Source organism: Ovis aries, chromosome X (genome assembly GCF_016772045.2).
Source record: "Ovis aries strain OAR_USU_Benz2616 breed Rambouillet chromosome X, ARS-UI_Ramb_v3.0, whole genome shotgun sequence".
In the NCBI taxonomy this organism is placed as follows: Eukaryota; Metazoa; Chordata; class Mammalia; order Artiodactyla; family Bovidae; genus Ovis; species Ovis aries.
Window position 1 is genome coordinate 125,647,606 of NC_056080.1, and position 12,319 is coordinate 125,659,924.

A 12,319-nucleotide genomic window follows, 5' to 3' on the forward strand; every position below is an offset into this window, starting at 1 on the left:
GGAACGAAATTCTGATACATACTACAGTATAGATGAACCCTGAGGGAAATTCTAAGTGAAATAATCCAGTTACAAAAAGATAAGCACCATATGATTCTGTTTATTCAAGGTATCTAGAGCAGTCAAATGGCAGAATCTCTTTCTTTCTCATGGCTCAGTAATATTCCATTGTACATATACACCACATCTTTATCCGTTCATCCACTGATAGACACTTGTTTCTGTATCTTGGCTATTAGGGACTAATGCACGCAGTCCATTACATGGACTATGCAGCTGTGGACATGGACCAGCTATCTCTTTGCTATCCTGTTTTCATTTCCTTTGGACTTATACCAAGAAGTTAGATTACTGGATCACATGACAGTTCCATTTCTAATTTTTTGAGGAGCCTCCATACTGTTCTCTATAGTGCCTGCACCAATTTGCATTCCTATCAACAGTGCACAAGTGTTCCTTTTTCTTCACATCCTCCCCCAAACTTGTTATTTCTTGGCTTTTTGATAATAGCCATTTTAACAGGTATGAGGTGATATCTTATGGTTTTGATTTGCATTTCCCTGATATTGAGCACCTTTTCATGTACCTGTTGGCCATCTGTATGTCTTCTTTGGAGAAGTGTTTATTCAGATCCCCATACCTATTTTAACTGAATATTTTTTGCCATTGAGTTATATGAGTTCTTTATATATTTTGGATATTAGCCTTGTATGATATGGTTTTTCAAATACTTTTCTCCCATTTTGTAGGTGGCCTTTTCATTTCGTTGATGGCTTCCTTTGCTATGCAGAAGCTTTTTATATGCTCCTACTTGTTTTTGATTTTTTTGCCTTTGCTTTTGGTGTCTAATTTAAAAAGTCATTACCACACCTATGTCAAAGAGCTTCCACCTTTGTTTTCCTCTAGGAGTTTTATGGTTTCAAGTCTTCGCCCATTTTTTAATAGAATTATTTTTTTGTTGTTATTGAGTTGTATGAATTCTTTACACATGCTAAATATTAACCCCTTATCAGATATATCATTTGCAAATAGTTTGTCCAGTTCCATAGATTGCCTTTTTATACTCTGTTGTAACCTTTGATACACAAAAAGTTTTTTATTTTTCTTGTACTGTTCATCTATTTTTTCTTTTGTTGCCTGTGCTTTTGGTATCATATCTAAGAAAGCATTGCCAAATCCAATGTCATAAATCTTTCCCCTTGTTTTCTTCTAGGTGTTTTATTATTTTAGCTCCTACATGTTTAGGTCTTTGATCTATTTTGAGTTAATTTTCCTATGTGCTATAAGATACAGATCCAGCTTCATTCCTTTATAGGTGGATATCCAATTCTTTCAACACTATTTGTTTTAGAGACTGTCCTTTCCCCATTGAGTGGTCATGGTGCTCTTGTTGAAAATCATTTAACCGTATATGCAAGGATTTATTCTGGGCTGTATTCTATTCTATTGGTCTATCTATATGTCTGTGTTTATGGCAGTACTATGGGTTTTATTACTTCTTAATGAACTTGTAACAAGAGAAATATATATTTGGACTTACGTGTATTATTTTCATTGAATCTATGTTTTAATTTCTGTTCTGCTTTATTATCTAAATTTTTAGTGACCAGTCCTATGTGATAAGTTTTGTGGTTCCTAATCAGCAAAAGTTGACACTTTTGGCACAACAGAAAGGGGTAGAAGGAACTTGGGTTGATATCTGCAATAACCCTGCCATGGAAGCTGAAATACTGAAAGAGATTAGAGAAGCTGCAAATACCAGTAAGTAAGAAATTGTTTGTCTGCTGAAGTCCTCAAAAGTTATTTAATGAAGTCCTATGCATTAGGCTTTTCAAGATGTCTATTTGTTTTGATAATAAAATACAAGTTAAAAAAAAAACTCTTATATATAGTGAATTTTCTTGTTGAAAGGATCTTTAAATGTTATATGGTGAAGTAACCTATCTAGTTCTTTATTGCATGTCACAGCATCCCTGTTAAGTGATCATCTAGCCTGTGTTTGGAATGGTCTGTCTTTGTTCTCATTGGGCATCCCTGATAGCTCAGTTGGTAAAGAATCTGCCTGCAATGCAGGAGACCCAGTTCGATTCCTGGGTCGGGAAGATCCCTTGAAGAAGAGAAAGGCTACCCACTCCAGTATTCTGGCCTGGAGAATTCCATGGACTATATAGAGTCCATGTGACTATAGGGTCACAAAGAGTCAGACACGACTGAGCAACTTTCACATGTGCCCTGGTGTGAATCTTTTATCATTTGCTATTATGTATACTTACTTGGTGTGGGCCCTTTTAATCTAGAGATCTCTGTTCTTTGTTTCTGGGAAATATCCATTTACCTTTTGTTGTGTGTTTGCTTTTCATAGTCTTTCCCCCCTTTAAGTTTCAGATTCATGTTTTTATCTGGCACTACTTTTATATGACTGTTGACCTTCTGCATTCATCCTCTTATTTTCTTATCTATTTTTTCTTTTGTATTCTGTCTGGTCCATTTTGTTTTATATTCTGGCAGATCCCTCAACTTTATCATTGCTTCAGTATGTTGAATTTCCAGCTTCTAATATCAGGATTGAGATTTTCAAGAGCTCTTTCCTGCTTTCTCAGTGTCCTTTCAGTAGCATCCAGTTGCTCTTTCCTGGGGGCAGTCATCCTCTGAGGATAACTTCTATGACGTTTTCTTCTTCTGTTAGTGTTCCTGTTTCCTCCAAGTTCCACTTTCTGCTTGCTTTGGTTAGCCTCACATACATCTGCTGACCTTTGTCCATTCATATTTGAGAACGAGCTACTAAAAAGCTGTTTGGAAAACTTACTGGGCTTCACTGAAAGGTTACTCAAATGTTAATGTCTTGGGTAATACTGTTGCTGCAAAGACTTCTCCACTGTCTTCCCTGGAGTGATATTAACCCAAGTGTCAGTATTCTGGCAGCCACAAAAGGGACTCGGGGCTGGGGTACGTAGATCTTCTCCTCACTGAATTCTTAGGTTTTCAGCTTTATTCCCTCCCTCTACTGTACCTGGTTTCCTTGAGTCCAGAGTCTCTAGTTCAGTTGGGGCTTCCCAGGTGACACTAGTGATAAACAACCCATTTGCCAATGCAGGAGACTAAAGAAATGCAGGTTTGATCCATGGGTTGGGAAGATCCGATGGAGGAAGGCATGGCAACCCCCTCCTATATTCTTGCCTGGAGAATCCCATGGACAGAGGAGCCTGGCGGGCTACAATCCATAGGGTCACAAAGAATTGGACATGACTGAAGCAACTTAGCACACATGCACGCCTATCTCCAGCCTGGTTGGGGACGAGCAGAGTAAGAGAGAACTGTCCTCTGAGGAGGCGGGGGTCAGCCCTCCTGTTTTCAGTGTGCCTCTCATCTGTTTCTTTGGCCCCTGTAGCTTCTGTCTATGGGCTTGGGAAGTCGGTTTGCCTCTGTCAGTGTCCTTCAATGTCAGCAGTTAGCTTTTTAGCCCATTTGCTTTTGGTCTTCTAAGATTTTCTTGAGTCCTCTCACCCACTGTCCTCTTTCTCGTGATTCTATTTTTTTTCCTGTGAGGTTAATACCTTTTTAATATAAAAAATTATTTTCAGACTGTTTATTTTCCAGGGGAACCTGTATAAACTGTGTACTCTGCATGCTTAATTGGAAGCTGTTAACCTAGTTTAACCTGTTACCTTCCCTTCAAAAAATGAAAATATAATTTTTCTGAGGACAAGTTTCCTACATTCATTCTAAACTACTGGACAATACAGAAAATTTAAGGGAGGAAGCAAAAATCACTTGATAGTAGTTACCTTTGGATGATGACATTACATTCTGGTATATATACTTAACGTATCAATGCCATCTACTTTCTTCTCAGTCAGTAGATATAGAATTGCATTACCATTTTTTTTTTTAGCTAAATAGTATTCCAGGGTAGGAGTGTCTACTTGTTAGACTTTTTCCCTCTACTGTTAAACAAATAGACCCCCACCTGTTGTCGCCTCCCAGTCAATTTATTTTTTTATGTAATTATTTTATTAGTATGAATCCTTAGCCATTGAATTTCTTTTTAAAAAATAATTTTATTTATTTCGTTTTGCCTGTGCTGGGTCTTTATTGCTGTGTGTGGGCTTTGTCTAGTTACAGCAAGTGGGGTCTTCTCCCTGCAGTGGCTTCTCTCGTTGCAGTGCACAGGCTCTCGGCAGTGGGCTTCAGTAGCTGCAGTCCCTGGTCTCTAGAGCACAGGCTCAATAGTTGTGGTGCCTGGGCTTAGTTGCTCTGAGGCATGTCGGATCTTTCCAGACCAGGGAGTGCACTTGTGTCTCCTGCATTGCCAGATGGATTCTTTACCACTGAGCCACCAGGGAAGCCCCAGAAATGAAATTTCTGAGTTAGGGAAAATTATATTTTAAAGGCTTATGGTTTACCTTAGACTTCCCAGGTGGCGTTAGTGGTAAAGAGTCTGCCTGTCAGTGCAGGAGACATGAGACGAAGGTTCTGTGTCAGGAAGATTCCCTGGAGCAGGGCATGACAATCCACTCCAGTATTCTTGCCTGGAGAATCCCATGGACAGAGGAGCCTGGCAGGCTGTACTCCATAGGATCACACAGAGTCAGAAGCAACTTAGCACACATGCCTGGTTTACCTTATGTTGCGAAATAACTCCCTCTTCCCCCAGAAAAATTGGATTAGTTTATACTCCTGTTAGAGATACATGAGCACACCTATTTCCCTAGCTAGGGTACTCTCTATTTTTTTAGATTACCTACTTGAGTTCCACTTTGGTTTAAATAAAGAGTTTGCAACATTTGTTAGCAAGTTGAAGTTAAAAAACTATTTCCCCCAAGAAGAACATTCTTCTAGTTAACTCTGGTCACTGTAAAGTTTTAGAAAACAGTTATTAACATAATCTAAAAAGTATGTTACTTTATAAGCATAAAGACAGTGGCTTAATTTTTTCTTAAAGTTGGTTTTGTTGTAGTATTATTGACATATCACACTTTTTATGTTAATATCACCAGGCTTCCAGAATTTTCTTTGACACAAATCCTCATTTTTTTCTTTAAATGTAGTATTTTAAAAACAATTTCAGTCAATAGGAGAGGCTGTTAGTCACTCTCAAAGTACTAATGGACTAGAATGTGACTTGAATAATTCATCATTGAATATTTAACTGTGTGAAAGCAATAATGGGGGAAGTTTTTCAGGCTGAAAAATGGAATAAAATTCTAGGACCTAATACATCTACATAACTTTCCTATGTTTGGAATAGACATGAAACTGAACAGTTCATGATTTGGTTAATGAACAGTAATCATGAGTTAAGTCTGTATAATTCATGAGCTTGTCTGTGCCACAAAAGATTTATTTTACTAATCTTTTGCTTCAGATTATAATTTCAAAAAGTGAAAGTGTTACTCTCTCAATTGTGTCTGATTCTTTGTGGCCCCATGGACTGTAGCCCACCAGGCTCCTCTGTCCATGGGATTCTTCAGGCAAGAATACTGGAGTGGGTAACCATTCCCTTCTCCAGGGGATCTTTCCAACCCAGGGATAGAACCTGGGTCTCCCATTCTTTAACTTTTGAGTCACCAAAGAAGCCCTAATTTCAGAGACTAAAGCAAAAAAGTATGAAATAGTTTTGATTGGTCTCAGCTAAATCTGCCTGAAATCATGCATTGTTCATAGCAGGCCTCTTCATGTTTTAAATATAAGTGCAAGGTATTGATAAGAATGCAAAATAATTGTTTTGGGGTGATTTGACAATTAATCACTGGCTAAAAAACCTGACATTTGCTGCCACCTGCAGGTCACATTTCATAATGTCCTAGGTAATTCTGATAAAATGCCATGATTAAAATTGTCTTTTTCTCTTCCCCTAATCTTTTTCACTTGTTGGCAACTTTTCCTTTTTATAGGAAACTGTGTGATTGCCTATTGTTCTCTATAACTTGTGGTACTAGATAATATTTAGGCATTTCCAAAACTTGGAAACCTCTGATGCAGCATTTAAAATATATATATATATATATATATATATATATATATATATATATATATATATATATGCTTTATTTGCTTGTGTGCAATTGAAATAATATGCCTGTTTTGTCTCATTGTTGTCAGTGTTTCTGGAATAGGACCTAGGTAAGTAGGGAAAGTAATACCAAAAAAAAAGGTTCTGGCGCCTGATCAATACTTGAGTTATTCCCTTGAAATTCAAATTTGGCCTTATTTCAGGGACCTCTGTGTAACTGAGCTGTAATGTATCATCAGAGTAAATACAGTTAATTTGAACAAGTTTTGATAGTGTTAGTTGCTCAGTCATGTCCGACTCTTTGCGACCCCATAGCCTGTAGCCTGCCAGGCTCCTCTGTCCATGGAATTCTCAAGGCAAGAATACTGGAGAGTGTTGCCATGCCCTCCTCCAGGGGATCTTCCTGACCCAGGGATCAAATCTGATCTCCTGCCTTGCAGGTGGATTCTTTACCATCTTAGCAACCAGGGAAGCCACCAGGGAAACAAGTTTCATATCCTTTTATTTACCTTTTTAGGCATCACTTTTAGGAAGTTGGTTTTAAGTAGTTCAAAAGATTACTTTTCATACTCAGCTTTATATTTTTCTCTTATTTTAATGAGAAACTCACTAATTCAACCAAGCTTTCATAAAACTTAGACTAGCCTTATAACAAAAGCTTCATTGAATTTGAGTTCCTTGTGCCTATCACTAAAACCAAGTTATCCCTAAAGTTACCTGAGGCTGTTTAGTAGTAGTTTTAAAGCATGTGGATGTTTGTGTCTTCAAAACTGCTGTTTTAAATAATAGCATATAAAATAAAGCTCATCTGTAGATTAACATTACTGTTAGTAGTGAGCCTTCAGAATCTTAAAGAAGACGTATTAATAACAAGTAACTTGCCTGACTATAACTTATTGAGATTTAAAATCATTGAGTACTATATTGATTGCTTCTCTTTATTTTCACCATTTTCTTATATTTCTTTCAACAAGTGTTGTCTAACTCAAACCCATTATGTGCTACATCAGTTCTTATATCGTTTAAAAGTATGAAATTCACAACCCCCTTTTGATTATTTGAATTATAATAAAGTTTCTGAAGAACAGTTATCTAGAGGCTAAATTTCTGTGGAATGAGTGAATAAATATGTATGTGCTTCTTGAGGGCTCAATATAGCCTGTGAATGGCAGTGAATAGAACAAAGCCCCTGCTTTCATGAAGCTTACATTTTAATAAGTGAGACACCTATACAATGTATGGGGTGGTGATAAGTATTTTGAAGAAAAGATAGCATAAGGGGATACAGAAAGACAAAGGGACTTCTGTTTTGTTAGGAGTGGTCAGGAGGTGACATTTGAACAGACACTTGGATGAAGTAAGGAAGTGAGCTGTGCAGCTACAATAGGGAAGGCCATTCCAGGCAGAGGGGGCAGCAGATAGACTCTAAATAGGAGGGTGTCTACACCCTACATGTGTGTGTGTGTGTGTGTGTGTGTGTGTGTGTGTGTGTGTGTGTGTACTCAGTCATGTCCGACTCTTTGCAACCTCGTGGACTGTAGCCCGCCAGGCTCCTCTGTCCATGCGATTCTCCAGGCAAGAATACTGGAGTGGGTCACCATGCCCTTGTCTGGGGAATCTTCCTGAGCCAGGGATAGTACCTGCATCTCCTGCATTGGCAGACAGATTCTTTACCACTACATCGCCTGGGGACATATATATTAGGGAAAAAAACTGCACAGACCAAAACCATACAACTGAAACAATTGATGTGTACTTTGAGAAGTATAAAATGAAATTATAAGGTGGTGGTATTAATTAACTATAACCTACCATTAAGAAAGTTTATCTCATCACCTGCATCATCTAAATCCTGCAAAATTCTTGTTTTATTAATTGTTTCTCTCTCGCGCTCTTCCCCCTCTCCTTTCCTCCCTTTCCTCTCCCTGCCCCTACACTTCTCATTTCAGTGAAACTGGAGCGATTTGAAATTCCAATCAAGGTTCGCTTAAGCCCAGAGCCCTGGACCCCTGAAACTGGTTTGGTCACTGATGCTTTCAAACTGAAAAGGAAGGAACTGAAGAACCATTACCTCAAAGACATTGAGCGAATGTATGGGGGCAAATAAAATGCTGATCTTGTATTTACAGTTGTGCAGAAGGTGGCTTGGTGGTTTTTTTGGTTCTAGAGTTTTAAGCCTCGCATCATTGAACTGTCTGTTAGAATGTAAAGTGTATCGTTCTAAAGACATAGTAACAAAAAATCAAAACCAAAAGAGATTAAGTCCACTTTAATTAGTTTCCATAGTTCTAGTGAAGCTGAAATTGAAAAGTTATTTCCCTGTAATTGTGTTATTAATTTTAGAACAAAACTTCTGTTTTTAAAAATTAGCCTAAGATTATACTCATGGGGTCGCAAAGAGTCGGACACGACTGAGCGACTGAACTGAACTGATACTTGTTTCATTAAAGAAAAAAATTTAATGTTGAACAAAATAAATTAGAGCTGGAGTAGAATGTAGTTTGAGGAAATTTGCAACTTCCAACGTCTACTGTCTTCCTAGTTCAGAAGATGCTTAAATATTAAGCATGACCAAAAAAATGTATTAACACTACTCAAAGCAGAAGTGCTGCAGGGCTTTAAAATTCTCTTCCAACCATTTGTCTTGATTTGTAATGTAATATACGGAATCAAATAAAAACATTGGAAACCATTTTAGGATTCATAATTGTTGTGTAGGTTAGACGTAGAATCATTATAATATTGTGAATAATTACAGTGCCTGAAGTTAGAATAAAAACATATAAATGCACCAAAAAATATCTAGTAATACATTTAAAGGAAAATTGAACTGTTGTTTGAAACTTGGAGATTGAAAATCAGTAACTGTAATTATTTGAATGGCTTAAGTATAAAAGTACATCTTCAAACTGCTGAAAATTGCCTTTCTCTGTTCAAAATAAGACTGAAACCAAGAGTTAAAATGATAGGAATTTAATCAAATTTTAGTGGGAGCATTTTCTCTGTTAGAAAAGGTGATGAAATCCTGAGTATTTCTTATCCTGACCCTTGCATAGCATTGAACCTGGGAAAGGATTTAGACTCTGAATTTATCTTTAATAACAGGGATTGATTTTAAAGTATATTAAATCACACTCATAATTTAAGGTCTGTTTGCTGTTGCTGATTTGATTCTTGATCAGTTGGTATTTCTAAAAGCATTGCATTTTGCTTTAATTTTAGCAAGGCAGATTATGATAAATGAATTCCCTGCTGTCTTGTTTAAATCTATGAATGATTAATTAACTTGGATGAATTTGGGGAAGTTAAAGGGAAGAACACACTGTTACTACTTTTTTTCCTATTTGTAAGAAGAGTTTAGAAACTGGAAATGCTGGATTTGGGAGAAGGGAAGTTACTCAATAAGGGACTGATATTTGTGCAGTAACTTTGTGTGTGGGCTTCTTGTTGAATCTTTAATTGAGATCTGGGATTATATATCCCTGAAATATAGTCACACTTGAACCATAGTTACTGTTAAAAAAAAAAAAAAACCACAAAACTTCTTAATACTGTTATTCTTTGCACTTTTTTCTTAATCATTTTATATATATATACATATATATATGTGCCTATATATATATGTTGCTTATATTGCTTTGTACAGTTGTGGGCCACCACTGCAACAAAACACATTCTTTTTGCTCTAGAATATTTATAAAGAAAATATTTAAATGTTATGTATATGGTGGTAAAAAGGAAAAATCATCTGGTGTTATTATAAGCAAGAATGAAGGTTTTTGTAAAGAATGTTCAGTGTCTGCAATGTAAAATTTGAAGCAAGGCCCCCTGAAGTTATGTGTATGTGAGTATTCTCATTCTTCCCAAATTGCCTTTGAAGTGTGAAAAACCATTCTTACCAAGTAGACTACTATTCAGCTTCTGCTGTTCTTGGCCCACTGTTGACCCTCTAAGGATGATGTACTTAGACTTTTTCAGTATGTGACCCCCCCCTTTTGGAATGGTGATTTTAAATGTGTGAGTGCATGCATACATACTCAGATATTTGCACCCCAACCCACTCCCATCTCCCAAAAGCTAGAACACTGCCAACTAATCTGTTGTATGGGTCCTTTAGAAACACGTAATTAACACTTAAGGATGGGTGCTGCTAATTCTTTGTGAAAATCCAAATATTGTTAAGGGACCAGGGAGATGCCACTACCCCCCGATTTTTCATCAAAAAATACACTTGTTTATGTAAACAGATCTTTCCATATTCATAGTGACTTTTCAAGTATTTGAGCCTAAAGATTTTGATCCTACATTTTTATACTGGTTTAAATCGTTCACTGTTATTATTACATGTCAGCCATCAAATAAAGTTGTACTTTAAAAATTTCCTACAAGTATGTACATTTCTAAGATGAACACCTGTGATTTTTGCTTTAATTACATGAAAGGATCTTGCCTCCAAAATTTCCTACAAGTATGTACATTTCTAAGTCAAACACCTGTGACTTTTGCTTTAATTATGTGAAAGTATCTTGCCTCCTTGATATTTGTATTGATTCTTTTTTTTCTGGAGTGGAGGTATAATTGTATCACTTTTTGGAACTGAGATACAGATGAATGATTCAAAAAGCCAGAAGTTAAGAATGATGTTTCTGTGGTCATAAAGATTGATTAATAATCTTTGCCTATATTTTCCTGATGGCATGTTACAGATGTTTCTGGAATAGCAAGATGAAAACAGATTAAAGATTGTGGGGTATTTGGGATTTGGAGAGAAATATTTTAATTTTCAAATGTAGTTACAAATTAGAATGTATTCATATTTGTATTTTCTGTTAAAATGCACGATTGCAGGATTGTTACTTAGATTTTCGTGTTTTCCTTGATGAAAGGCTTTGTTCTGGTTTTTAAGTTTGCACTCGAATCTTAAGAAATAAATCCACCCATGTTATCAAGCCAATTCGTGCTTAATTATGTGCCAGGATAAAATCTGCAAATTTGAGGAATGTTAACCAAACTTTTAAACACATATTTCAAAAGTATTCATCTCTAGGTTTATCGAATTGCATTAGCAGATAACCTGGTTTGTACAAATCACATCCATTAGTTTGGAGGATTGAACCCAAAGCTGTTACTTTCATACAGTTAATAGAGTAAAATTCCTTTGTAGCACTGATACTGTGGGACAAAACATAGTCATGTTGTGTGCATTGTTAGCATGTGCTAATAAATAATTGTTACCTTCAGGCTAATTAAAATTTAGGGAGAAATTAAGTTACCTGAGTTTACGAGGGTGTATATAAAATGGTATTAGAGACCGGGAACCATTGCCTGAGTCTATTTCCTGGCTTTGCCACTCACTAGGTGTGTGACTGGGCAAGTTCATTAACATCTCTCCACTGCATTTCTCCTTCCTGAAAAATGAGGTTGATTGATAATAGGATGGTTGTGAGGGTAAAATGAGTTAAACTGTTTAAAACATAGTAAGCATGTGTTACCAGCACCAACAAAAACATATGTTAGCTGTTATCATCATTGTTGTATCCAGGTAACATTCATCAGTCAAGTTATTTAACGTATTGGCTGGCACACTCAGGGACTCAAAGGACTGCTAACCCCTGAAGACTTGGTAGAGAGAGTTCTGGATTTAGAGGTGAGGAGACCTGGGCTCACTCTGTCACTAGTTTTGTAGCCATGGACAAATCTCGTAACACTCCCTTAGCTTTAGTTTCTTTTTCCTATATCAAAGAAAGAAAGGGGGAAGACTGGACCAAAAAAAAGAAAAAAAGCCCTTTGTAAATAGAGAAAAATGAATGACAGAAGAAATAAGGAGTGTAATTGACCCTAAGTCCCATCACATCTAGCTTTCTTATTGTGATTTTGCTATCCCAAGGTGATTTTTTGTTTTTTTAAGATGCCCTCAGTCCCAAGTTTCCTATATGGATATGAGGCTGTAGATGATGCCATGCTACTAGGTACCAAGAGTTTCTGTCACTCCTAAGTTCTCTCCTTAAAAAGCAGGGCTGTGCACACACAATTCAACTGTGCTTTCAATTTTTTTTAAACATGATCCACGATGCTGTGACCATACACTTCTGTGTATCCTGCTCGTGCTCAGTCCCTCGGTTGTGTCTGACTCTGTGATCCCATGGACTGTAGCCCACCAGGCTTCTCTATCCATAGGACTTTTCAGGCAGGAATACTGGAGTGGGTTGCCATTTCCTTCTCCAGGGGATCTTCCCAACCCAGCGATCAAACTTGCATCTCCTGCCTTGGCAGACCGTTTCTTTTTACTGAGCCACCTGGGAAGCC

The 12,319-nt window shown here is 37.0% G+C and overlaps 1 protein-coding gene across 21 annotated transcripts in view; it reads left to right on the forward strand.

Annotated features, from left to right (window-relative positions):
* Positions 1 to 10,962, forward strand: part of ACSL4 (acyl-CoA synthetase long chain family member 4) — an 84,716-nt gene extending 73,754 nt beyond the window's left edge. For all 21 annotated transcript variants that reach the window (XM_060408092.1, XM_060408093.1, XM_060408091.1 and 18 more), the window contains 2 exons: positions 1,604 to 1,761; positions 7,963 to 10,962. In XM_060408092.1, the coding sequence (XP_060264075.1) occupies positions 1,604 to 1,761; positions 7,963 to 8,120 (316 nt within the window). In that variant the 3' untranslated portion in view covers positions 8,121 to 10,962. The remainder of the gene's footprint in view (positions 1 to 1,603; positions 1,762 to 7,962) is intronic.
* Positions 10,963 to 12,319: the final 1,357 nt, after the last annotated feature.